The sequence below is a fragment of the Patagioenas fasciata genome, chromosome 10 (assembly GCF_037038585.1).
Source record: "Patagioenas fasciata isolate bPatFas1 chromosome 10, bPatFas1.hap1, whole genome shotgun sequence".
In the NCBI taxonomy this organism is placed as follows: domain Eukaryota; kingdom Metazoa; phylum Chordata; class Aves; order Columbiformes; family Columbidae; genus Patagioenas; species Patagioenas fasciata.
In genome coordinates, this window is record NC_092529.1 from 5369624 (window position 1) to 5395839 (window position 26216).

Sequence of the window (26216 nt, forward strand, 5' to 3'; positions counted from 1 at the left end):
AAAAAGAAAGAAAACATCCTTGCCGGAGGACATGCCTGGCTGAAGGAACACAGAATTTAAACAAGATGGATATATTAAACATGCAGAGTTACATTAGCACAGCATTATTTATTTTCTGCTTATTTGCATATAAGAGAATGGTGAACACAGTGGCTCAGCCCCACAAGGCAGTTCAGTGCCATTGCCTCCTATCAGCTGCTCGTTCTTACGCCATTGTTTTCTCCTGATTTCTCTATGATCGCCACCTCCTTCACTTGCCTTTTGTTTTTTATTAAAATCTTTCTTTGCCGGCCTGCTCAGAGCTGGTTGGCAAGTGTGCAGATTTTCCTCCAGAGTGCATAAGGTGGGAAACAGGCTGTGCCCAGGCAAGGCTTTGGATCCCTGTCAGGACTGCTTCAAATGCCAGACTATCGCTCAAACCAGGTGCTTTATTTATCCTTCTGTGAGTGTCATCTCACCCAGTGTGTTACTTCTCACGTTCAAATTGTGTGTCTGAGTATCTTTAGTCTCTTGGCACTTGTCTGGTGGCAGCTGTTTGATTACTGGGCCATTTTTGGCTGGAGATTTCTACTTGCTAGACAAGCAAACCACCCCAGGGCTGTGCGACAGCTCTGTGGGCACCTCCAAGCTGGAGCGTCACCTTTACAGACTAACCTGGCACTGGTGGTTGGTTTGATTTTCACTGAACACAAGGAATCAGCTGGTGATGTGTATGTTCAAGGGTTTTGAAGCAGAAAGTTTGCACATAATGGCTTTTTTTTCAAAGTAGTCCTCTCGGATACAGGTTTGAAAGAGTATGAGTTTGAGTAACGCGTGCTTTAGCTGTGTACAGTGCTAACCTGTAGTTTACTCGAAGGCTCATATGAGGGTGCACCAGCTTTCATTCATTTTCTTGTTGTCCATGTTTCGGGGACTCTCTGCATTTAAAAATTGCCTCTGAGCTCAATGGCACCTACAAGTTTCATGTTGTTTGAAGTTTCTAAATTAAACTACATCAAACAGCAAACTTTGCATTAACAGGAAACCTATAGTTACTATCTCAGTTACTTACGGTGCAATGCAAAGTGGTTTAATTCATGATTTTTTTTCTTTATTGATGGAGATGAGTTCTGGCCTCTATTTTGCTGTTATGCCATTCAATGGTCTCAGATGATGCTTTGCTTTATTGAATTATTGAGTTCTTGCAAAAATGTACTATTATTTTAGAATCCCACATTAGATATAACTGATGCTTAACAAGGTCAGGTTTTAGCCTTTTGTATGTCAGTTGTGAAATGATTTGTTCACTCGTGTTGACCCTGGTACCTTCCTGGACTGTGTGTCCTTTCCCGGCTGGCTCAGGCCGGCTGGTGCTGACACCGTCACCCGCAGATTTTGCATCCGTCACAAGCCCACACCAACCGTTAAATGCTCCAGCACCCGATGAGCAAATTCCTCCTTCAAATCACATCTCCTGAGCGTTGTCGAGCAACAGGAATGAAGTAACATAGTCATAGTATTTAATAACAGTGGTGAATATTTATTTAATAACCGTGCTGAGGTTCAGTGGTGTTGAGTAAACATCTATAGTTGAAAACTGCAACTCTATTAGGAATATATAGCTAAAGAGATAAGAGCTTAATTGCTGAGTTGTTTCCCAGTCAGGTTACTTTGCTATAGACATTGTTTCGTTTTCAAGAAAGAACCATCAGCAGGAACAGGAGGCGGCACCACCTCCCTCAGGCAGCAGAAGAGCCTTCCCAGAGTGATCCACTAGAGCCAGATTATTTGGGATACGGGTAAGTGGTGAAACCTCCATGACTGGTGATGTATAGATGTTTGTAAAAATGCCTGTGACCCAAAATAACCACCTTCCTCACGAGATCTGGCCAGCAAGTAACTCCCAAAGGCAAGTGTGGGGACGGTTACTTGGCTGTCCAATGTGTCACCGGATAAAAGTGACCTTGCAGGGACAGAGGAAGCTAAATTACGGTTGCAGGTAAGCAAAAGGGAAGGGGAAAAGTGTGTGAAACATCACCAAGTCTGAATTACGCTCATCATTTTTCGGGTTGACAGCTTGTATTTAAATAAAACCCCAATTTATTGTTTAAAGAACTAAACAAAGTGGCCAGTGTTTGACTTAAGACCAATGCCAAGAACAGAACATGGACAATTTCCTATTAAATACAAGGAAAATCATTTAAATGGGAGCTCAGAGACAGTGAAAGCCCTGTCCTTAGAGATGCTCAGACCTGGCCTGGACAAGGTGACTGCCCATGGTCCCTTCCAGGCTAAACTGCTCTGGTTCTGTGAGTCTCTCCATAGGTCTCTAAGGTAAGGAAGGAGCTGATTTAAGCTTAAAAAATAATTACAAACCCCCCTGCTCCCTTCCCTGGGAAAACATCTCATGGTTCAAACCCCACTGTCTTTCTTTAGCTCCAAGGGAAACTTAAATAATAAACTTCTTTATTTATCCTCATTATATGAAGTTGTGTTTAGAAGTTTTATTTTACACAGAGCTAATTACATTCGGTAAACTCAGTAGTTATTTTTTTAAGTTGTCAAATACTTGAGCTGCAGAAAATGAGTGAGTGTTGGACACTGGTCAGGAAGGGCTCAGAAGGTCCTGTCCAGTGGGTGAGAGCAGATGTAGGCTCTCTTCTCCAGCACCTGCTTGGCTGCTTTCTTAATAAAGTCATCCAGATTTTCATCCGCATCTGTGGAGAAACAGACAGAAAATGAGAATGGCTATTTACAGCACTTCAGTTAAATTTATTTCAAAAAGGGTTTTAGACTACAAAAGTAAGTATCTTAGCCCTTCAGTGCCAGGAAATAACAGATTCTGAAGAAGACATTGATTATTGCAGATCATTTCACTGAGCAAATGCCTAATTGGTCAGTCAGTACTTAACCAAAGGGGTCAAATACCTAATTGTTATCTTAGAGTATTTGCTACTGCCAGATTTTATGTTTCTCCCTGCAGCTGGGGGAGAAAAAAGTATCAAGGCAGTTTGTTTTATCTATTAAATGAAGAGACTTTATATTGAATTGGTACCAGTTCTGTTCCTATCCTAACTAAAGGCAGGTCATATCAGAAATACCTCCTTTTGTGGGGAGTCTGTGAAAGCTGTAAGAGTATTAAAATAATTTTAGTTTACTTTATGGAACTTACATTTTTGTAATTGAGCCATGGCATAATTATTCTTGAAATATGCTTCTGTGCAGAAGATATTTGTAAGAAGCACCTGAGAAAACAGTAAAACTCAGTTGAAAAGTAATGAATGAAATGAATACACAAAATGATGTAGTACAAAACCAAAGTTCTGGAGTCTAGTTTTGTCTCTTGGTAACGTCAGCCTGCCAGCTCCTCTCATCTGTTGCAAACGTAGTTGGTATTTTTTTCCCCACAGCTCCTGAGCCTCAGAGCTGGGATGACCCCACAACCACAACTGACCAGATGTTTTCGGTAATAAATCCAGAAGGGACTCACACACAAACTGGAGTCTCAGGGCCAGTGAAGACAAAAGGTTAATCAGTTTGCATTTGTCTAACACTTATTTGTAGCAAATTTACTTGTCTTGTAGTGAAACTGTTACCATGAAATTTTAAATGAACTACTATCCAACCACCTGTGTGCCAAACTTTTACTTCACTGTCAACAGAAGGACAAAATACTGTTATTATGTTACTATTTATGAGTGATTATATGGAAAGAGTTTGGGAAGAACTACATGGTATTAGCAGGTTTAAGAGAACATGCACATTTCTCATTCTTTCATAAATGTGTGTGTGTACATATGTGTTGAAGTATTTTGAACTCTGACAGGCAGCTGCTGTGGTTCCTGCCCTCCTGCACTCATCAGTTTAGAAACGTTCTGCTGTGCTGTACTTCTATGGGAGAGTTTCCTGGGATAGATACAAGTTCTTAACCAATGTCGAGTGGTTTTTGGGGTGTAAGCTCTTTGTTCTTGTGGTTCTGCACAGGCAGGGGCGCTCTCAGGGCCGTGTCACCCCATGCACATTCCGGAGCTGAGGGGACAGCTGGCTCACTGAGAAAACAGCAGCTGGTAAAACACACAGCAGCCTTGTAGAACATGGGAGGCTGTGACATTGTGAGGAAGGGCTGAGGCTGGATTGTGCCTCTTCATTACAAAACACGTAGTGAAGCAGAATGGTCATAACTACTGAGCGTTACGCTACGTGATCCAAGCAGCACAGACATTAAATGGATACGGCTGGTAGTAAAGCACTTACTTCATGGTCGTGGTTTCTTAGGCCGATACTGATAGAGCGGCTGGCTCTGGAAATAGCTGCTGTCATTGCGTATAAATTAATGACAATATCTGCCACCCTCTTCAGAACCAACTGCTCATCCACTATTGTCTAGAAGAGTAAAAATTATTATTAGCTTGTAGTCTGTCAATTTAAGACTTTAACCAAACATTTAGATTTGTTCCCAAGATCCATTTCTTCCTCACCATCCCTGGAGGGTGGAACAGACAGAGATGAGGTTCTCAGGATGCAGGGTAGTGCCAGGGGTGAGGGAACGGTTGGACTCAATGATCTTGAGGGGCTTTTCCAACCAAAATGATTCTGTGGTTTTTCTTTCCTAGTTTTATTTAGATTCGCACTTACTTGGCACAGACAAGTAAGTTGTTATATTGAATTCTACCCCAAGGAAACATGTTTTGGAGTAACTCTCCTCCACCTTCTCTAACAGTTTTGGATTAACTGCACTTAAACTATGTTTTGGATTAACGATGTTCCACCTTGTAACAGTCTGTCTGCAGCCAACAGTGTCTTGATACCACTTTGGTAAATGCCAAAGATGACAGAAATTAAAGACCAAATATATTTAGGCTGTTGAAAAGATGTGTTAGCTGAGGTGGGATGTGGTGGGGGCCCAGTCTGATGGGCACTCCCAGAACAATCAGACTGTCACAGAATGGAAAAGCCAGTGGATTCTAAGTTCAGTCCCTCCTCTTAACTGCAGCACTTTGCGGGGCAGAATTCTAGATTTGTTTGCTGTACAGTATGGAGGAACAGCATAAAATGGTTAAGGATAAACTATTCAATAATGAAGATAACATAAAAAAATAAGTTACCTTGCCAAACCTACTTAGCAGGCCTCTCACTGTAGTTCCAAAATAATAAATGTTTTCTTCAAGTTTCTTGCCACTTTCCTATGAAACAAAACAGAAAATACAATGATGTGAGTAGCCAGTCTTCTAAGGGGAAAAATAAAACTAAAATCACTGTTTATATGCAGCCCTGGGGTCCTGAACTCCACCTAATACTGGATTTTCTCTTGACAAGAACTCTTTTATTCTACCATTCACCCAGTTTGTTGCTGAAAGTCAGATAGGCACTACTCCCTTCTATAAATTATACATGAAAATGCTCGAAATGTTACTTTTGATAACTTTTTAGTATAGTCTTTATGCTTATGCAAGCAATAGTTTGAAAAATTCCTATGCAACATTTAGTTCTGCACAGCAAACCTAATTCTTATGCCAAGTGCTGCAGGTTATGAAATCCCTGAAAATGAAGATTATCTGGTACTACTGTGTGAATTCACCAACAGTCTCAAAGTCTGATTTTAAGTAGAAGAACATTTCCAGTGTCATATTTGCCTTTTATTAATTAATTCCTAAACTCAACTAATGCTGATTCTTGTAATATGAATGTAAGTAAGCAGCTTTGAAGCTGTTTAGGGGAGACTGGACTCCAGCTGTCAGAACTGCTGCAAGTGCAACGATCCACCCGTGTGTGCACTGACCCAAAGGCGGTGCCTGATGTGAACGGACCCGTATTAGTAAGTCCACACAAATCCCCTTACCTGTGTGCCTGAACCAGCTGGAGGGCAGGGACTCTGACACTAAAACTCAGCTTGTTGCAGTTTTTCAAATCGCTAACAAAACATCATAGGAAAAAGATACTGCACCATTTTCTCTTAACAGAACATTCAGCTTTGGTCATAGCTATTTATGTTGTTCGCATTCTTACCTAAAAAAGCTATGTTAACAGAAAAAATACTGTGTTTTGTAGCTGAGCTTATTATGAAGGGCAGCAACAGACCACTGCAAAGCAAGACTTGGATACTGCGAGGTCTCAATTTCTATAAATTACAAATATAGACTTAGTTATGGATATTCTATGGGTACACAGCAAGGTAAAATGAAGACTGCTCTAAGTCTTTACCCTGCAATGATATAAATATCTGCTGAAATATGTCAGTCTCCAAGGTGTCACCCTGGCCTTGTTTGCCCCTTACCTGCAGGCTGGGATGGGCCACTCCACGATCACCAACCAGCCCATAATCCACCTTCCTGCCCATGGTCTCCCGTAACCTGGTCAGGAACTCCCCCAGCGCCAGTCCCACGTTGCCTCTCTTGATTTCTCTGCAAAAGGGGGTGAACAACAGCTGGTAAAGGTCATTCCTGGTTTGCACGGGAAGTTTCAGGAGGTTCAGATAACCAGTTGAAATGTTTGTTAAGTGCTTTACCAAAAGCCCTGCAGTCTGGCTATGAGTCATCAAGTCTTTCGATCCATTTTACTATGAAGTCTGGAGAACAATTATATGGCCTTAAAAGTATGTGACATAGTTCATGTTCAGTTGCTCTCGAAAATACAGTAAGTTCCAGAGACGAGTATGTGTACTCAGTATGTGCAATACAGCTGTCTTACCAATAAAACTTTGATATAAAATCTTAATAAAATTTTAATTTACAAAATATTGGAACTTTATAAAATTTTAATTACTGGTCGTGTAAGAAAGATTTTTACACCAGCTGGAATTATACGATAAAGTACAATAAGGCCAAGATTCTTAAATCTATACAACATCCAATTAACATTAAAAACCCCACATCCCTATAACATTGAGCTGCCTTTTAGACAGAGAATATATTGAAAAATACTGCAGGCTTTTTCCTACAGTGTCCCCTCTTATCTATAGTTAAACAGCTATCAGCATCTGTTGAGTTTATTATAAATTATTAGCAATAAATAAGAACATACTTTATTTTGTCAGTTAAGATTTTGCCTGCATATTGCATACCCGTCAGAGCAATATACAGTCGCAGAATTTCATTTGTTCCCTGGAAAAAAAACCAAAACAGAACAAAAAGTGAAGTTGTATCAAGTATTTCAAAAAAATCTAAATAATGCTGTGCTAACGTTGTCTATACATTTTTTCCAGAATAGCTTTTAATGTGTTAAAAGATTACTCTTCACCCATCCATAAATATTTACTGCCTTTGTTTTATCTCAATTATAAGTTCTGATTTCACTTGGCTGCGCAGAAGTTGAGCCTCGCGTTAGCACACATGCGTTTGTATCACAGTGAGCGTTTCTAAACGGTCCATCAGGAACAAGCGAGTCTCAAACTCCGACTCGGGTCACTGACAATCCAGCTTGCAAACACAACACATTTCACAGCCAGCTTTGTTTTTTTAGGTAAATGCACATCAATAAGTTAATTAAACTTCTAAATGAATCTTTTGTGAATTTCCTTACTTCCCTTGTGAGAAGCGCACAAGAGGTTATTCAAGTCTAGGCACCAACAGAGCAGCTTAGCCACAAAAAACATAGAAAATTCTATTAATTAGTTTAAAAGTGAAAATTTTGCCCATAATTCTTAGCAAAGCCTATCATGTGTACAGATACATGACAATAAAAGCTGCAAGAAGGTTTCAAAGTATGCTGGATACAAAGCAAGCTGGCCAGCTTCATTCTCATAAGGCTCTTGCTTAGGCAACTGTAGTACGTGGATTTCATCCTGAGTCAGCATGCACAATTACAACTGTTTATCTACTGAACGTAAACCGATGAGTGACATCTGTCAGCTAAAATAGTTGGAGGCTTTTATGCTAATTTATAATTTTTTAGTCTACTCAGAACAACTACAAACCCAATTCATGAACTGGGGCTGTTTCTTCTCATGTGACAGTGTAGTTAAAGTTTCTAAATGCTCAAGAAGAAACTATATACACTACCAGTGTATATATGTGTGTGTATATATAAAAAAAACTATATGACCATGCATATATATTACCAGTCTGTTCTTTCCAGAGGTAAAGCTGGTGCCAGTTCCTACTGTAACTCACACTTTCTGGTTACCAAAGCCATCAGACCTGGTGTTGCTATAGGAAGGTACTACCTGTATCTCCAGAGTAAGCAAGTTTAGTTCTTCAGTCTGTTCTATTATAGACTTTGCAACGAAAGGACTAAAGGCCTGATCAACTGAATACTGCGGTTTCAGCTCCCGTTTATAAAATCTGAGTGTCAGTTAACAATAAAAAGCGTATTCATACTTGCCTCAAAAATCAGGAGGATCCTAGTGTCTCGGAGGTAGCGTTCATAGGGGTAATCTTTCATATAGCCAAGGCCGCCAAGGATCTGCAGCGCTTCACTGACGCAAGCCCACGCGCCCTCAGAGCTGAACACCTGCCAGAACAGCATTTTAACCACCGTGCTACACATTACACGCAGAATACAGCACCCGTTATTGTACCTGCGTGACAGTGCTGATGTATTCTGTGCTGCTGTTGCAACAGTCCTGTTTAAAGCTCGCCTGAAATCGTATCCTTGTGGCTCAGGGTGTGTGCGCTTTGGTCAAACCTTGCAATCCACAAACCCATCTCTACAAGGAAACGTTTCTGGAGAGCGGGAGCCCCCAGAGCGGCTGTGGCGGGGTGTGGGAGCACGCCCCGCCTGCCAGACCCACTGCAACACGAGCTCTTGTGCACTGAGCACCCCACAGGGCCATCACCAGGATGAGAACCGTGAGCTCTCCCGGCTCCAGACAGCAACACCCCGGAGAGGGACCAACTCCTTCTCCTGATGTATTCTGCAACCATTTCTGAGTTAAAGCTCATGCAGAAGCACCTCAACCAGGCCCGCAAGTAACCGAGTGTCTTTTTGCCACTTAAAGAGGACCATGATATTCCAAACCTGTTGTACAGTGCTTTTGTTTTGTATGGTGACAAAAGCCTGAATCTGAGGTAATCATGGGATGCAGAGAAAACAGTAATGTCTATTTTTTCTCATCCAGCTGAGGTGGTTGTATCATATGTCTAAATGGAACACCTGAGCCTGTCATCCATCTGGAGAGTGAACTGAAAACCAGAGAGGAATTGGTCTGTGTGAGCATAAAGCTGCAGGCAAGTCTCCCCACAATATTAATTACCTTGACCATGGCCGCCTCCACGGAGCAGTCGGGGAAGCCGGGCCTGTCCATCATGCCCGCGGTGAGGTACGCCATGCTCTCCATCACGTACGCTTTCACTGCCATCAGACAGAACTTCTCCTGCCAAACAGGAACGCCAGGAGTCAATCACACAGTCACTCACAGGCACAATCCCACAGTCAAGCCTGAAACTTAGGAGCACAACAGCAGTTTTTGCATGGTTAACATATTCTCAAATACAAATCAATAAAAAGTAGTACTGCAAAACAACCATGAAGAAAACCCAAACACATAGAAAAATTGCTCATTACATTTATGATTCTAGACATCTAAGAGATTAGTTTATGGAACTCTGCACTAAGTTTACACAGATGTAGCACCTTTAAACTAGTACAGCCAAAAGATACCCAGCATAATCTATGTCCTTGCACTTAGTCAATACAAAGCACAGAGATTTTGCTTTTTCATATTTTATTACCTGAATTAATCCAAAATCGCTCAGTTTCTTATTGAACTGTTTTCTGGTACAAGCATACTCTGCTGTCATTTCTTAAAAAAAAAAAAAAAAAAGTCCATTTCAACCCAGCAGCTCTGGAACCGTGACAGCCCATTCCTGCCAACAGCGTCTATGGCCCGAGTCTGACACGCAGCTGTGTCAATGGGAACCTGTGTCAACCCCTCGCTGCTGCACAAGCGCCAGCCTGTGAAACACACCCTCCAAACGAGGCTGTTGGTCCCACCTGGGAACAGTGCCAGCGCCTTTTGAACAAGAATCACAGGTGTGAACCTGTGCTCTTAGACAAGGCACCTGTTAGTGCTAATTAATTACTTCAGAGGGATTTCTGTTACTATTTTTATTGGTAGAGACCAATTTTATTACTTATTACTGCATGTAAGCCTGGAGCAAGTTATTCAAGTTGGAAGTCTGAAGGGAGATTGCACCTTCTAAATGCAACAGTATATAGGTTATTCTCAGTAAGAATATTTTGCCTCAGGAAAAATCAACAGCTGCAATAACTTCCCACTACGTGCACTGAAAAAACTTCAGTTTTACAGGCTTTTAATAAAAACTTTAAATAAAAATAATTTTAGTGTTTTAAAGAAGTCAAAGCATGTTATGACTGACAATACAGTGATGTTGCTATGATCACGGCTCATGTTACTATTCTGCATTAACTGCATTATATACCTTATGCAGATCAGGGGTTTTTTGCGTGACATCCAGCAACACGCGCCACCTCATTCACTCACCTATCAATTTTTTAATCATTCCAGCGCACGCGCTGCCCATGCTAAATCTTCCACTGTTTAGGATATTCATGGCAACCTGTGAAGAAAATGAAGGTATTTTTAGGCACAAATGTTGTCACAAACATCTCTTTAGGCCACAATGGTTCCTGGTGCTTTGCTTCCTATGTTAGTGCTTTCCTGGGTTTCGCTCATCACTGGGCTGCACCCTGGGACACCTGCCCTTGTACTGTACGCAGCAATAATGGTTCAAAACTGGGCTTTCATGGTGAGCATGACATCCAATTTCATATTCGAGATAGTTTTCAGATCCTGATGATCCAGTGAGCAGGAAATAATCCTTCATTTAAACCACATTATGGTAAAATGTAGATAAAAATGTATTTATCTGCAACTAGACAAATGACATTCAAACTAAACAGCACTGCTGAAGTTTATCAAACAGATGAAGGAGAAAAGCAGAATATTGTTTAATCTATGTACACAACGGCCAAATGTAAAACTCTCTGCAGCTGACCCAACTTTCCTCCTTCAGAGACCTTTCAGCAACACACAAGAAAAGGGAATAAGAATGAAAGGTGTAGAAATAAAACAGAGATCAATAATGTATAAAAACAGATATTGAAATCTAGTAGTATTGTTTCTTAACAAGAGAAACATGAATGACTCAGTTCAAAGACTGTTAAGAGATTTAGCAAGAAGTCACTGTTCCTACATTCTCATTTGTGATAATTACCTGAAGAAGAAACCAACAAGAGTCATCTTTTGATACGTTCACTACATTAAAGAAAATGGTTTCATTTAGCATTTAGGTCTGGATTTCTCTGCTACAGAAGAAGTAAGAAAGCTGAGAAGGATAATTAAGAACAGTTTTGCAAATTCCGCACGTCAGACTCTTGGAGGACTGTTAGAGCAGCGAAGTGAACGGTGTTATCTGTACTGGTGTCAGACTTTCCTGATGCCAAGAGGAGGAGGCAAATGCCGGAGGCAGCTGTGCGGCCTGCTCCCCTCCTGCTCCTGCTCTTCTCCTGCTCCTTCCCTGCTCCCCTCCTGCTCCTTCCCTGCTCCTCCTACACCATCCACAGTTCTGGCTGTAGAAAACAGCAGAAGACATTGCCTTGATACAATTCAGAAGTTCTGCTGAAGAAATTGCTCCCTCTTCTGAAAAAAGCAGTATGTTTTATTATTTTAATGAAAAACAATAAAACCCCAAACAAATCACGGAACCAGCTCTGTAACTGTACTGAGAAGAAACAGGTACAAATGTGAGATTACGGCAGGCTTGTGCACTGTGCCAGCGAAACCAACCAACACAAAGAACATCAACGGAGAAGCCTGTCCTCTGGTATTCTCCAGTGTGGCCACATTCATACTACCAGTAAAGAAACGTCAGTACAGGGGGGAGGGAGGAAAAAAAGCCTTCAGGCTTTTAAAAACCATCAGTAGTTATTCGTGACTGCTTACCTTAAATCCCCCTCCTACTTCTCCAATTACATTCTCTACAGGCACTTTTGTGTTTTCAAAATGTACTTCACAGGCTGAAACACAGAATTAATAGCTGTTGAATTATGTAGAAATATTTAAAAGGCACTCAGGAACATAAATGACTCCTCTTGTAACAAGAAGTGAAGTTTTCCTAATGCACTGTTTATGACAGAATTACACATGCTTTGCCAAAGAAGTTAGAATCTGGGAAAACACTGTAGTTGACAACAATGTAAAATATTAAAAATATAATTAATGTGCATCATGTAAATAGAGGAGTATAGTTTTGTCTTTATTTTAAGGAATTGATACAGCAGTGAAGTCCAAAGGATAGATGGTGAAAAGCTATAATTATCAGCAAGCTTAAGAAGAGCTGATGAAAACTCCCCTGTAGGTTAAAGCTACTTGTTACTGAATGTCCTGAGCAATTTCTCCCACTGAATAGTGAGGGAAGCTTCACGTGCAGCAAAGAATCACACAATATGGATTTCTTACTTCAGAACCTGCATTAGGAAGGACTCACAGGACAAGCTAAGTAAAGAAACTTCAAACTTACATTGCTATATGGAATATTGATTTGCCTCTAAATTCAGATGATTTAAACAAATCAAAACATTAAAATATTAAAACAATTTCTATTAACCATTTTAAGTGGTTCTTACTATTTGATCCTCGAATGCCTAGTTTATCCTCAGGTTTCCCATGGGTGACGCCACCAAAATCCCGCTCCACAATGAAAGCAGTAATTTTGTCTTTCAGTTGTCCATCCTTGTCAACAACCTCTGTTCTGGCGAACACTGTGAAAACATCAGCAATGCCACCGTTTGATATCCAAACCTGTTTTGAGAGAGGAAAGACATACATAAATATATTTGTCCTTATTTTGTGAGCACTGTTCTCAAATGTTTCGTAATAGATCAACAAAGAACAGAGTGGTGAAAAATTGCTGCTTCTCCCCTTAAAATTCTAATTGATGTTCTGCTTCTAGTTTTGGGAAGCTGACCATAGAATATTAAGTTTAGAGCCACTATAAAAATAGGTTGTAATTGTTGTGTATTGATAAGGATCATGGCCAAAAGCACTGTGGCGAAACTAGTTCAGCCAGATCGATCTACACGATGAGCTAACGAGCCACAGATCAGGCTGGCTGACCGACCGGAGATGGAGGATGTGCAGGAGGGCACATAGCCCCATCTCCTGATTTCTCTTCTCTGTGGCCCTAAAACAACACGAGTTCTCTTTTTGACATCATTTGTCTTCACTAGCTTGGAAACCTCAAAATAAACGGACTGATCGCAACGCTGCAAAAGACAGAGACGTGTTCTATAAACTTGTAACAAAACCCATTGTGTTTCCAGCCCGTGAGTGGATACCTTGGAGCCGTTTAGTACGAAGTATTTCCCATCGTCACTGAGGGTTGCTCTTGTCTTGATGGACGCAGCATCACTTCCACTAAAAGCCAAACAAATTATTGATGTTTAAGGAAATAAACATGCTTCCCATAGTTTAAAAAGAAATGTTTACAGTTGCATTAAAGAGTAGCATATAAACTTTAGTTCTTAACTGCCAAGGCAACTTAACTAGATTCAACAGATTGCTTCTGTGCACTGGAACTAAGGTCTCTACGAAAACTGACGTTAAGAGTCACTAAGACCAGTCATCTTTGTAAATAATACTGAGCTAAATAAAGATGTTTGAAGGATTTCAGAACACAGCCCTTGTTTTTTTTCCTCCATGGATCACACTGTTAATATCTGTGCTAGGTTAAATTTTACCTGCAAGTCGGACAGTTTTCTGAGAGTCAAAACCCAGCTTAGGACTCCCGAATAAAAACCACCACTGATGGCTGGGACGCAGCTACGTCACAGCAACATGAAAATTTGCAAGTAACTCAAATGCTCACTGCAAGTCATTCCAGCAGACAAGAATTCGGAAAAGACCGTTTCAAACCATAGTTTTGTATGGGCAAGCAAGATTCAACCTCAAACTTTCAACTGGTCTCAGTCCTTTAATCCCTCTCCTTTACAAAGGATCATGTAGTAAACCATCTGCCTCCATGTTTTTAAGAAAACTGTACCTCTTCTGCATTAACAGAATTTGCAATAGTCAATGAATAAACATAATAAATGTAACTTTTATCTTTGAAATGAAGTTGCTGCTAGAAAGACGACTTTTCTAAACTCTGTGGAAAGACCAACATTTCTTCCTATTATTTTTAGTAGCTCCTTCAATACAGTCTTTTAGAATTCTACAATACAACTGAAAGCATCCTAGAACAGTCATCACAGCACATTATGTCTACCATAGCACAAAGTATCCTTTCAATTAATATTCAGAAATGCCAGAAATTATGCAGATTAATTCCTGGGATGGGAACAACAACAGTGATTTCACAGAAACTGCCACAAGCAGCACATTGGGTGAAAGATTAATTACACAGTTTGAAGTGTACCTTTAAAAATAATAAGGAAAAACGATCGACCTATATAGTGATGCCAGATAATAAGGACTTAATATATTAACCAAACAACCACTGTAATGACGATGAAAATAGTAAAAAGTCATTTAGGTGTTTCGGTGCTTTCTGAAGCTTTTACAATGACAAAGCCAGTACCTTCCAGGTTCGGTGAGACAAAAAGCTGCGATGTGCTCCCCAGACGCCAGTCTAGGCAGGTACTTTGCTTTCTGCTCATCAGTGCCAGCGATGAGGAGCCCCTAAATAATCAATAGAAAACTTTTCAGCATCAACCTGTGTAAAAAGAAAAAAAGCTGACAAGCTTCACCAAGTTCAGGAAGCTTAATTTGCAAATTTTATGGTGTAACAAGAGACAGTTTAATAAACAATGGACATTATTTATCAGACATTAAAATACAGCAGTTCTCAGCACACAGTTATTCAAATGACTAGCGGAAATGGCTTATTGTTAAGATTGCCTTATAGGGTAGGTTTCATTTTATTTACGCTTAAGTGAAGACATAATTGTTGCTCTGAGAGGCACTTTATACTTTGTTGTACCTTCAGTACTATGATTTTATTTTAATAACCCAAAAAGCAGCCATTTTCCAAGCTCCTAATCAGAGAACAGAACCAAAGATTTACTTAGGTTCCAAATTATTTCATTACGCAGGCACAAGACTCTGTGAAAATGCACTTATACAGCAGGGTTCTTATGAAGGACAAACTAAATACAAACGTACGTGATAAAGCTAAATTAACAATGGTAATATAGCTAAGATACAGTTACTCAACAAAATCGGGATTGACCCAAACTTACACCACACTTCTCACCGAACCACCTCACAAATCAGCTCCGCTCACTGTCCTTGCTCCACAGATGGCAAAATTTTAAGTAAGGTGAGGAATAGATATGTATTTTTAACTAGCATTGTTTGCTCAATCCCATGAAGAATTTTTTCTTATTATAATGAATTTACTGCTACCTCAAGCTTCAGATTACTCCTCTCCATCCAGCATAGAATGCACTAAAAGGTAGATACCTAAGGCTACAATAAACACAAAATGAATTTAAAATTCACACACTTGCTAGATTGATCTTGATTGATTGATTGATTGATCTTGCTAGATTGATCCACCTCACCTTTTCTTTGCAAGCTGTGTAGAACTACTTGACATAAATGAAGAGCCTTACCTTCAGCCCAATAGCTTGATGAGCTGCCAGAGTAACCGCGATAGATCCATCTGAAGAAATGATTTCTCCCAGACGTGCATACATGGTATTTGATAGACCAAGACCACCTGGAACAAATACATTTCATTCTAAGTAGATACTTTACAATTTCACTTCCTCTTCCCTCCCCGCAAAAATCCCTTTCAAGTACAGAAACATCAAGAATATATGACTGTTAAACAGGGAGCGGCTTGGTATGGACTGGATATAGTATGCCCACAAATAAGTAGCACATTGCTGTGGTTGTGCTAGAAGAATGCGTTCTGAAAACAGTAACTTTTTTAATAAGCCTGAGTTGTGCTGAATTTAATCCTACTCAGAAAGCAGACTTGTTTGTGTTCATGCACGCAGATACAGCATAATCCATCAAATGGTGGGAAACAAGCTTGTTTAAAACACTCTGTATGTGAAAATGGTAAAAGATTTGGTATAAAAATTGCTCTGCTCTGAATTTCTGTGCTTACAGGATAAAACAAATTTTTTTGGAGACATTTCCAGGCTATGTGCCAACCCCAGACAATTAATCCCCACACAGCGGCTGCAGACCAGGTGGCAGAGAATGACCCAGGCACCAAAACTGCCTCCAAACAGTTCCCAAGCAGACTGCCAGGCTGGTACTAGAGGAGGACAAAATACAACACTTCAAAAATGTCTTTAATAAAAAAATGTGAATGTATCAACAAATAAACATGACACCAGCACATCCTTCTTGGAGGAATTTTGTGATCTGCTGATGAAAACACAGAGACTATTTGTGAGGAGCTTGAAAAGAACATTAGGATAAATCAAAGCTGCATCTATACGAGTCCTCTCCCTCTAACTCTGCCCTGGTGAGACCACACCTGGAATACTGTGTCCAGTTGTGGCCCCTCAGTTCCAGAAGGACAGGGAACTGCTGGAGAGAGTCCAGCGCAGCCACCAAGATGCTGAAGGGAGTGGAGCATCTCCCGTGTGAGGAAAGGCTGAGGGAGCTGGGGCTCTGGAGCTTGGAGAAGAGGAGACTGAGGGGTGACCTCATTCATGGGGATCAATATGGAAAGGGGGAGTGTCAGGAGGATGGAGCCAGGCTCTTCTTGGTGACAACCAGTGATAGGACAAGGGGTAATGGGTTCAAAATGGAACACAGGAGGTTCCACTTAAATATGAGAAGAAACTTCTTCCTGGTGAGGGTGCCAGAGCCTGGCCCAGGCTGCCCAGGGAGGTTGTGGAGTCTCCTTCTCTGCAGACATTCAAACCCGCCTGGACACCTTCCTGTGGAACCCCAGCTGGGTGTTCCTGCTCCATGGGGGGATTGCACTGGATGAGCTTTCCAGGTCCCTTCCTATCCTTGATATTCTGGGATTCTGTGAGTCTAATGTTCGAGAATTTTATGTAGCCAGGACTAGAATGCTGCTCCATGTAATTTGAGAGTATTTTATATATTACGGCTGAATAAACAACCTTATCTAATCAAGATCATCTTTTGTCCAGGTTAATAATTTTCTACTTGGGACAGTGGTGTAAGTCAGGGTAATGAACACCTCAATTCGGCAGATGTCTCAACAGTCCTACTCTTTTATGTATTACTGAATAAATGCAAGAACATGTACCCTGATACCACTAACTGACATCATTGCCTCCTATACCCTTCTCCTTCAGAGCATGCTTAAATGAATCAAAACTCACACTCCTACCTACAGGCTCTTACTCCTTTTCCCCTTTCTAAGCAGTGCTGGGTTCAGGATTCAGCTTGAAGACTCCTAACGATGTGCACAGTAATTCCAGTGCCACCCATGTGAACGAGAGCCACTATTCCATCATTTACATGAGCTTCATTGGTCCCAAGAATGGTCTGCATTTTAATGCTTCTGGCAAATATGCCAATATTACAAACCATTATGAACAACACCATGCAATGCACGAAGCACTGAATATGTCTGACTGAAGAGTTTTAAAATATGGCAGGCACCACCAACAAAAATACAGAGGTTTAAACTACAGAAAATGGGAAATAACCTCATTAGAAGCACGATATTTATGGTGCAGAGAAAAGCAGCTTGCTTATAGTAAGGTGATTGCTTTCTGCCCTCTGGTTTTTATCCAGCATACATGTTTACAAGACAAGTATGATGAATGGATTGTGACCTTGCACCAACTGGAAGGTGAGAGAGTATTATTTCATAAGCTTCAAAACAATATAAGATCAAAACAACAACATTTTACTGAACTAAAGTATGATTTTTAAGGTAAATACATTGCCTTTCAGACTCTTTAAAATAATTAGCAGAGTAGGAAACTTGTTTCTAGTTAATCAATAATAAGTTACACTTCCAATGTCATGATGCTTCCTAACTCTCTGCTCTGAGTTCTGTCCTCCTCTGCTTCCAACACCTCCTTTCAGTAGACACTATTCTCCTGTCTTCTTCCAATATACTTCTCAATTCTTAAATACTTCTCTCTCCCCACCTGGGTTAAGGTGCTCTGTCCAGATCTTTCTCCTCTTCAGACACCATCCTGAACAGAAAAACTCGAAAGAGGTTGCAAACCTCTTTTCTATCTTACTCTCTTCTCATCCTGCCTAGTTCTGAATAACCATGAAAAACATTTAATACAATTTCTAATGCATTAATTAATAATTAATCAAAGATCGCATCATGTTACAGTACACACAAGTTGTCCAATATACTTTAACACTTTACTTACAGAAATGAAGCACAGATGCCTACTGAAATAAACCAATAAGCTGTAACAAAAATGCTCTGATCTCACACTATAACGTCCTTCACGACATAAACTTCTTGTTCAGTACTGCATAGGGAAGATTTTATACAGCAGCTATGCTTTTAATAACTAGACATTATACTTTTACACTTCTATGCGGTCAAACACATTCCTGTCTGCAAGTGACAGCTTTGATAGTCAGTTCCACAAGACAATGTAGTTTGGACCTGGTGTAATTTCAGGAACTATCAGCAAGAATCGCCAAGTCCCACAGAACATCAAGCTACTCTACTGCATCCAAAAACAGAACAAAAAGGTCAACACTATGCCAAGAGGAATTTACACCATCTAAAAATAGTTATCTGACTTAGGCCCCCAAGGTAAGAGTACATAGAGCTCCCTGCATGGCCAACAGACATTCCTGGGGCCTGCAGCTCTTCATCAACTATGGAGCCTCAGCTCCCAATTTAGACGACAGAGTCAAAGGACTACGCACAGGGCAAGGACTACGCACTTTGCAAGACCCAAAAAATGCATTGCTTAATATAGACTACTGGGTTATCCTTTCAAGATCATTTACTCACCATATTCCTCTGGAATCTGCATGCCAAAGAGACCCAGGTCCTTCAGTCCTTTTAAAGTTTCAGGGGGGATTTTTGCATCTCGATCAATCTTCTTAGAGTCCACTGCAAATACAGGAAGTTCTATAATTTAAAACTGTGTTTCTTAGGGCAGAAAAAAAACCTCTGAGACTGCAGCGTTCTTAAATCAGAGACAAAGTCACTGCATGCTACGTGCTCGCACCAGTATGATCTCTAACCGAACTATCAGTCTGAGAGCCCAGACCTGGAATAACTTACAGAAAAAGGGGCTGCTGTACTTCTCCAGTCTTGCGGCGCATCTTCAGAAAACACACAGTGTGCCTGCTGCTCCTCATCCCTAACGTCACAACAATTCCTCTTTCTAGCCTCAGTCTCATCCTACTGACTGTCCTGTTTGCCCCACTCCCCTTGGGGCTGGTGAATTCTCAAACTGGCTTCTGGGAAATCCCAGTTCTGTTTCTGGGGAACAATGCTCCACTGAAGTAACCCCACCTTACTACACCATCCAAGTCAAAATAGAGAACGAACTGGAAGGTCCCAAGAATATTGATCATGGCTGTAAAGTCACAACATATACAAAAAAAGGACTTGGAAGTGGCAAAAATCTGGGTTTTATTTCATTTTCTCAAACATTTATATGTGTACAGGTTATACATGTGCATGTTAGCAGATTCCATGACTGCAGTAAGTGAAGTATTTCCAGAATTTTCTATGTGAACTATGTCTAGGTCATGATTAAAAAAAAAAAAGTACATAAAGGACTTAATTACAAAACTCTAGTTCTGAGTTATTCAAATTCTTGGGGGATTACAAGAGCTATTCTGTACTGTGACAGAGAAAATAAACAAGAGTCACATTAAGCAGCTCAGGAAGGCTGTAAGCTGCAGCAAAAGAACAAAAACCACCTTTCCAAAAAGTACACAAAAAGAAGTAACACTGCAAAAGGAATGGAGCTTTCCTAAAGAAACCTCATGTTCACCCCTGTCAAACGACACTGTAACATTGGTATGAAATTTAACGGGTGTGGGGAGGCAGCTAAGAGAAATTACTCAGAAAGAAAACTCTATGATTTGACCTTTTTTTTACTCAATAAATTACGTTCCCCAACAGAGCAAAGAATTAAAAAACATAATCTGCATAAGTTCTTAATTTACTGTCAGTGAGCAACACTGCAATTTTACAGTTAAAATTACCTGGATCTCATAAACCGTGATCTGTGACAATCACAGGCTTCTTCAAACTCTTGCGGTGTTTGGCAATGAAGATCTAGTATCTTTGTCAGCGGGAAATCTGAGATGATACTGTTTAACTGTCTCAGAAATTGCTGTCTGTAAACATCAGTTTTCTACAATTGTTCTAAAATTGGCCTATCGCACCAATAATAGAAGAAACACCCTGCAGCCCTATCTGGAATGCATATGGCTAGTCCCAAGTAGAATCACTAATGCTTTAAAAACATAAAACCTTTTGATTTTTTCATAGCTTCTCAGTGAGTCTTCATTTATTGATATGTCTGCTGAATTTTCTTAAAACCAGTTTTAGGACAGTTAAAAAGTTTCAGGAAAAAAAAAATCACAACATATGAAGTGGTAAGTAGTATTATTCAACCAAGTTAAAAACAGTTTTACATCCTAACTCTACCACAGAATTGTTACTTTCTGCTTTTTTCTCTTTTGAAGATTTACGTCTTCTCATTAGCATCCAAATACTTCATATAAGAAAGCCACAAATGAACATGCCTATAGAACCAGCAGCATTGTATGACTAGCAGCAAATACAAAAACCAACTCAAATATTTAAACTATAATGATCTTATTCAACAGCTATAGTTAAATCATTTCATAATCACTAAATCACTTGTGTAAATAATACACTAATAACTATACCTTCTTCATTGAAGAATTTTTCTATAGGCCCTACAAACTGGTTGATCTCCTCTAGCTCTTCATTGCTGATTTCTGGATAAGGGAAAACTTCTTCCTATAGGAAGAAACAATTTTTATTTTTTTTTTAAAGCATGAATTGTACAATTGAAATAAAAATTTAAGAACATATGCATTTCAAATACTAGACTATAAAAATCTGTGAAAACTAAGAACTGTGGAAAACGTTCAGAAAGAGCCTTATCTGATGAAATCCACAGGACTCTACTGCAAAGCAAAAATAAATCAGAATGTATTATCTGAAGAACAAAACGTTAGGGAGAAATAGAGAGATTTTAACAACTATGAGGATGCAAAAATCCTTCATCAGCCATGAATTTTGTCACTGTAATCCCATTTGGGGATTTAAAAAAACTGACTAATTCTAATTTGTATCAGAATCAATTTAGTGTTATAACGTTTTCAAAGCTCAGCCCATAAATGTTGTCCCTTGGAAACGCACAGCACATTCCACCTGTTTAATGGCACAAAGTCTGGGAGGTTCCATACTGCTCCTTATCATCACCATGGTGCTTTGGTCATAAACTCACAGCAACACGACCGGCCAGGCTTGAATAAATAAAAAAATCCAAGCAACTAACATGTGCAGTGAATGATTATATGAGAAGCCTGTGCCTATTTTTTATCACCTGTCGCCTATTAAATAGAAGAGTTTACCTATGCCCAAACAAAACTGTTCATGACAGACTGAAGAATCACATCAGCTCAAAAAATTCAGGATCTAGTAAATGCTATAGTTTTTTCAGGAAACTGTTGTATTGAAATTTGAGAGGGGAATAAAAAAAGAATAAACAAACAGAGGTTTAAGCAATGGAGTCTGACTGCGACCTCTCATAATAGTTTACTTGACAAGGTCTGCTTTGGGAGACTTTATTGTTCAAGTCATTTCAGTGGATTTGAGCTATTTCTTCTTTCAATTTATTTAACCCTGTAATTTCTGACAAATGCATATGCCAAATACTGGATTAACAAGTGCCTTTCAATATAGTGTTATAACTCAAATTTATAACTTTTTTGGCCCAGTAGCACCTCAATACACAACAACAACTTCGACCTTTCCTATAAAAAACTGTAAGTAAAAGTTTGCATAAAGTCTTGTTCCTTTAAGTAAACAGAGGATAAAGTGCCACAATTTTCGGGGCACGCAGGTGTTCAGCGCCCGGAGCCCAACGCAGGCACTTGTGGTTCCGCAGGGAACGTGCTCGGCTTGTAAGAGGAGGGGGTCTGAAGCATCCCCCTCCAGACGCGGCTTGTTCGTGAGCACGTATGACCAATCCCACCGTGCGTTGTGCGCGCACAGGCCGGCTCATCGAGCCCAGCCGAGAAGCGGCGGCTGCGCCCAGACCCGCGGTGTGCCCCGCGGCAGCCGGTACCGGGCACAGCGGGCCGCTCCGGGGAGGGCCGGGGACAGGCCCCCTCTCCCAGCCGCGGGGACACCGCGGGCCAGCAGCCGCCAGGGCGCACACCCCGGTACAAACACCTACAGCCCGGCCCGCGCGTCCCCTGAGGCGCCGCCGGAGCGCGAGCCGGGCCCCGCCGGGCCCTCCTCACCTTCCGCAGCGACCCCAGGAACAGCTCCTTGGCGAAGGCGGGCCGGGGTGCGGCGGTGCGCAGGCGGCGGACGGCGGGGAGGCCGAGGGGGGCCGGGAGGCCGAGCGGGGCCGACAGCGCGGCGCGCAGGGCCCGCAGCCACACTCCGCTCATGGCCGCCATCCCGCTGACGGCAGCGCAGGGACACGTGACCGCGTGACGCAGCGCGCCTCTTCCCGCCGCCGCGCGTCCCCTCAGCCGCCGGGGCGGGGCCGCCCTGGGGTCCGGGGTGACACCGCCCCCGGTGCTCGTTTGGTGCAGTGACACGAACGCCAGCCCGCTGGTCCCTCCGCAGGACCCGCCGGTCGCAGGGGTAAGAGTGGCCACAGAAATGGTGCCGCTGTGGAATAAAGCCGCTCGCAGCGGTTTTTTTGCACCGCCTGCATTGCTGGAGTCCATCCACACCCACCAGCTGCAGGCATAGCGACCACCCGGCAGTGCCTACAGAAAATGAGCTAGATAACTGGACAGCCTGACCAAAAAAAAGTATTTTTTGGAGCACACGGGATGTCCTTGAATCACGTTCCTGAACCACGCACCAGAACAAAGCAGGAGAAGGAACAGCGCCCTGCCAGGGACTGAGTCACCTCACCCCCTTTGAGATCTGGTCGATGTGCTGAACTGTACGAGATGGTGGAAATCACCACAAAATCTCCACAGAACCCAACTCCTAGGAGGAGGATTATGTGAGAAGCTGACAGCCCTCACCTGAACAGCCCTTCGCTCGTGTAGACAATTCACGGATAACCCAAGTGCCAAAGACAAAACACTGCCGTGACCAGAGGTACATACTGTGCTGCACCGAGGATGTTCAGATCTATATTTCTCCTTTGCTTTCAGCTGGCACGTCCTTGACAGCAGTTCTTGTATTCAAAAAACAAGTGTCAAACCCATGCCAGCTTCCTGATCTGGTTGCCCAAATACTGACTGCTGGTTAGGAAATACACACCGCCCCAATTTTGTACCTGAGGTCACCAGTCAGGGTTGTTGCTTCACCACCCAGTACCTGCTGTTCCCATCTGCAGGTAAGTGCTCACTGACACATAAGCACTTTATGAATACTAAACTTCATTTACACAAGCGCAGAATTAATTTGTTTGAACTATTTCTTTCAAGTCCTTCAAAGGTTGTCTTTACTATTTCATTTTAAGAATCACCATGTCCTGCTGCCCTTCATTCTTCAGCTGCCCTTGTTTTGTTTCGGTATTTGAAAAGACTTTCAGAATGCCAAGGATTTAACAAAATGGCTTTTAACAAAACAACAAGTACTAAAAGTAAACACAGACCTAATGAACTGATTTACTTTGCTTACTTATTTGCTTACTTTACTTATGACTTGTAAAATGTAAATCCCTTAATCCTGTAGTGCAAATAAATTGCCATTTTGGTTGCCTCTCAGGCACCGTGTTGCAACTCTGAGGGTGCAAGGAAGGGAAAAGCTAAAAAAATGTGTCTGATATCCAACTCAAGCAGCTTTGCTCACTATTTTGTTTTGTGTTTTTTTTTTTGTGTGTGTGTATGTATTCACATCGCTGGAATCCTCAAATCCTCAGCACTGGCAAGCAGGCAGTATCCATCAGAGAGCTGTGCACACCGAGCAGGCTGACTGAAGCCAAAGCTACCAAGTGTGTAATGCTGTACGTGTGGGAGGAGGTGAGGAAGACTTCACACACTGGCTGCTGAGCCAGCCTCAGTATCGAGCCCAAATGTGTGGAAATCTGAGGAAACAAACCCGTCTCACTTGATCCCATGAATTGTAACTATTAGCTGGGGATAAGATGCAACTGCCAAGTGCTCATTTTGTGACAGTCTCTTGAAGGGTGAGTTTTTGATGTTCTGTACCAACTACTTGCCTTTGTAGGAAACACAGGCACCTTATTTATGAGACAAAAAGCAGCCCCTTTGCTAGCTCTTCAAGAAAGGCAACAGATAGGAAAGGCTACCTGCAGGAACCTGCTTCTCCATAAGATTACAATAATTTCACAGTTTTGTGGTTACAGAAACACAGAAGCACCAACTACCAGGACTGATCCTGAGCTTCTAATCTCCAGTGTTCATTTCTGGTTAAGTTGTCCAACTTCTTCTAATTTCTGAAAGGTGGGAAAAGCAAGAGTTGATATCTAGTTCTACCAGAAAAATTAGTTTTTTTTTTTAAAAAGGGTAGGGAACACAGAGATGGCTCCAGCACTTTGCAGTCTCTGGGGTGGAGTGATACCATGTTCCTGCCCCTATAGGGTGCTTATATCTATAGCTGGGTAATGGTATGGATAGTAAGAGTAAGAAGCCTGCTCTGCTGCTCAGCCCCATGCCACATGGGGGTGACTGAGCAGGTGGCACTGCGGTGGAATGGTGACATGTAGGAGAGGGTGACACACCCCCAGTGCCACATCCCAGTGCTGGGAGAGCTGTGGTGGCCGGGACTTCCCCAGGGAGGGGTCAGCAGAAGAGGTGTGGGTCACATCCTCCCCACACTAAATATGCAGGGGTGCAAGTGCTAAAGCTGAGGCCATGCTCTACTGAGACAGGTCAGACTGGTTCGGGTCAGTACAAAGGGGGGTGATCTGGCAGCTTTAAAGAAAGGATAAACAAAGAGTGCAGTAAAAGACTTCTTAAAAAAAAAAAAAAGATCCAAACAGTGAAAACAGGGCTGGGCGGCTGGGAAACAGCAGGAAAACGATGCCTCATCAGGAAGTTCAAAAGCACTGAAAGAGCAGCCAGCACACTCCACCCTGTGCGTTCATTCCCTAAGCATGAGAAGGGTATTGTTAGCCTATCCTAAAAAATCCCTCATTTTTTTCCCCATTGCAGAACAAGTCGTAGTGGATGACAGCATATTCACAGCATGAAAATAAAAGCAGACTATCACTTGCACATAGAGAATCCACTTTATTTCTGCACTGACGCAAATGGTATCACACCAATTATTTTGTCCCCCCCGCGCAACTGCAGTTGAAAGCACACTCCTGGCAGCTGCAACTTAATTCTACCATCCTGACCTATAAACAACATCAAACTTTGTTGCACAAAACTGCACAATATGCTTCTAAATAAATAAATAAATCAATCAATCTGCCTTCTGCGTCAGCAACATGCCCAACACTTTTCTTTCCCTCTTTTATTTACAACTCATCTCTGCTTTCTCTGCCACTCCACATTTGCTCACATGTTTATATAATTTCAGCTTCCTTTGGAATTGTTAGACCACTCTTCCCTACATTCCTGGACCAGCTAATTCCTCAGCTGTCAGACAGCTTTTCATAACTCACATTCTGCGATCAACCATGACTGCCACAGTCATGTCGACTGCAGTCTATGCCACATGGATTTGCTTTCTTGAGGAGGAATTAATATAAGAGATATAGATCAGTAAATTGGTATCATGAAATTATACTACAGTTTTCCTTTCTACTCTACCGTATTTTTCAATAGCTGCTTAAAAAATAGTATTCGTTAACATAAACATCTGATAATATTTAGCTCCTTGAGACACCGATATTTTACTTACTGAAAAAGTGCCACTGTTGGTCTAAATTACGTTATAAAAATCTTCACCAGTCTTTGCAGCACTTCCAGGAAAATACATACAATTCCTTTAGCAGCCTCTCCTCCCTTTATGCAATTGTCGTTTTCTCCTTTTCAATCAGACAGCTGGTAAGAAAGTTTTGCACTTGAAATTCGTAACTGTCTTCCCTGTGGGCACGTGACGATGTCCTCATTGCATCATCTCTCCAGTCTCTCAATATTGAAAAAAAAAGTTGGCTTACAAATGAGATCTTCGGAAAGGTGAGAG

At 41.5% G+C, this 26216-nt stretch overlaps 2 protein-coding genes and 1 long non-coding RNA gene across 9 annotated transcripts in view; 2 read left to right on the top strand and 1 right to left on the bottom strand.

Moving 5' to 3' along the window:
* The window catches only part of CFAP92 (cilia and flagella associated protein 92 (putative)), a 93231-nt gene extending 83752 nt beyond the window's left edge, over nt 1-9479 (top strand). For 6 of the 7 annotated variants that reach the window (XM_071812991.1, XM_065845366.2, XM_071812995.1 and 3 more), the window contains 2 exons: nt 1679-1778; nt 3390-9479. In XM_071812991.1, the coding sequence (XP_071669092.1) occupies nt 1679-1756 (78 nt within the window). In that variant the 3' untranslated portion in view covers nt 1757-1778; nt 3390-9479. The other variant, XM_071812994.1, reaches the window with a different exon arrangement.
* ACAD9 (acyl-CoA dehydrogenase family member 9) lies at nt 2459-22564 on the bottom strand. Its single transcript, XM_065845369.2, has 18 exons — nt 22388-22564; nt 20780-20873; nt 18876-18977; nt 15553-15659; nt 14517-14617; nt 13276-13354; nt 12565-12739; nt 11882-11955; nt 10421-10496; nt 9648-9718; nt 9170-9289; nt 8299-8427; nt 7000-7079; nt 6254-6380; nt 5085-5162; nt 4234-4362; nt 3152-3224; nt 2459-2696 (listed from the first exon to the last, which is right to left on the bottom strand). The coding sequence occupies exons 1-18, from the start codon at nt 22547-22549 to the stop codon at nt 2596-2598; spliced, it is 1878 nt and encodes a 625-aa protein (XP_065701441.1). The 5' UTR covers nt 22550-22564; the 3' UTR covers nt 2459-2595.
* The window catches only part of LOC139828761 (uncharacterized), a 6286-nt gene continuing 2581 nt past the window's right edge, over nt 22512-26216 (top strand). The window contains exons 1-2 of the long non-coding RNA XR_011740687.1: nt 22512-23451; nt 23980-24246. This is a non-coding gene — a long non-coding RNA (uncharacterized lncRNA). The remainder of the gene's footprint in view (nt 23452-23979; nt 24247-26216) is intronic.

What these genes read in the sequence shown, in the direction of transcription:
- ACAD9 (XM_065845369.2), bottom strand. Translation starts at nt 22,549, where the DNA reads ATGGCGGCCATGAGCGGAGTGTGGCTGCGGGCCCTGCGCGCCGCGCTG. An exon ending in TGGAGGCGGCCATGGTCAAG is followed by an intron (nt 8,428 to 9,169) that starts GTAATTAATATT and finishes CTGTTCTGGCAG; the next exon opens with GTGTTCAGCTCTGAGGGCGC. An exon ending in GGATCCTCCTGATTTTTGAG is followed by an intron (nt 7,080 to 8,298) that starts GCAAGTATGAAT and finishes TTTTTTTTCCAG; the next exon opens with GGAACAAATGAAATTCTGCG.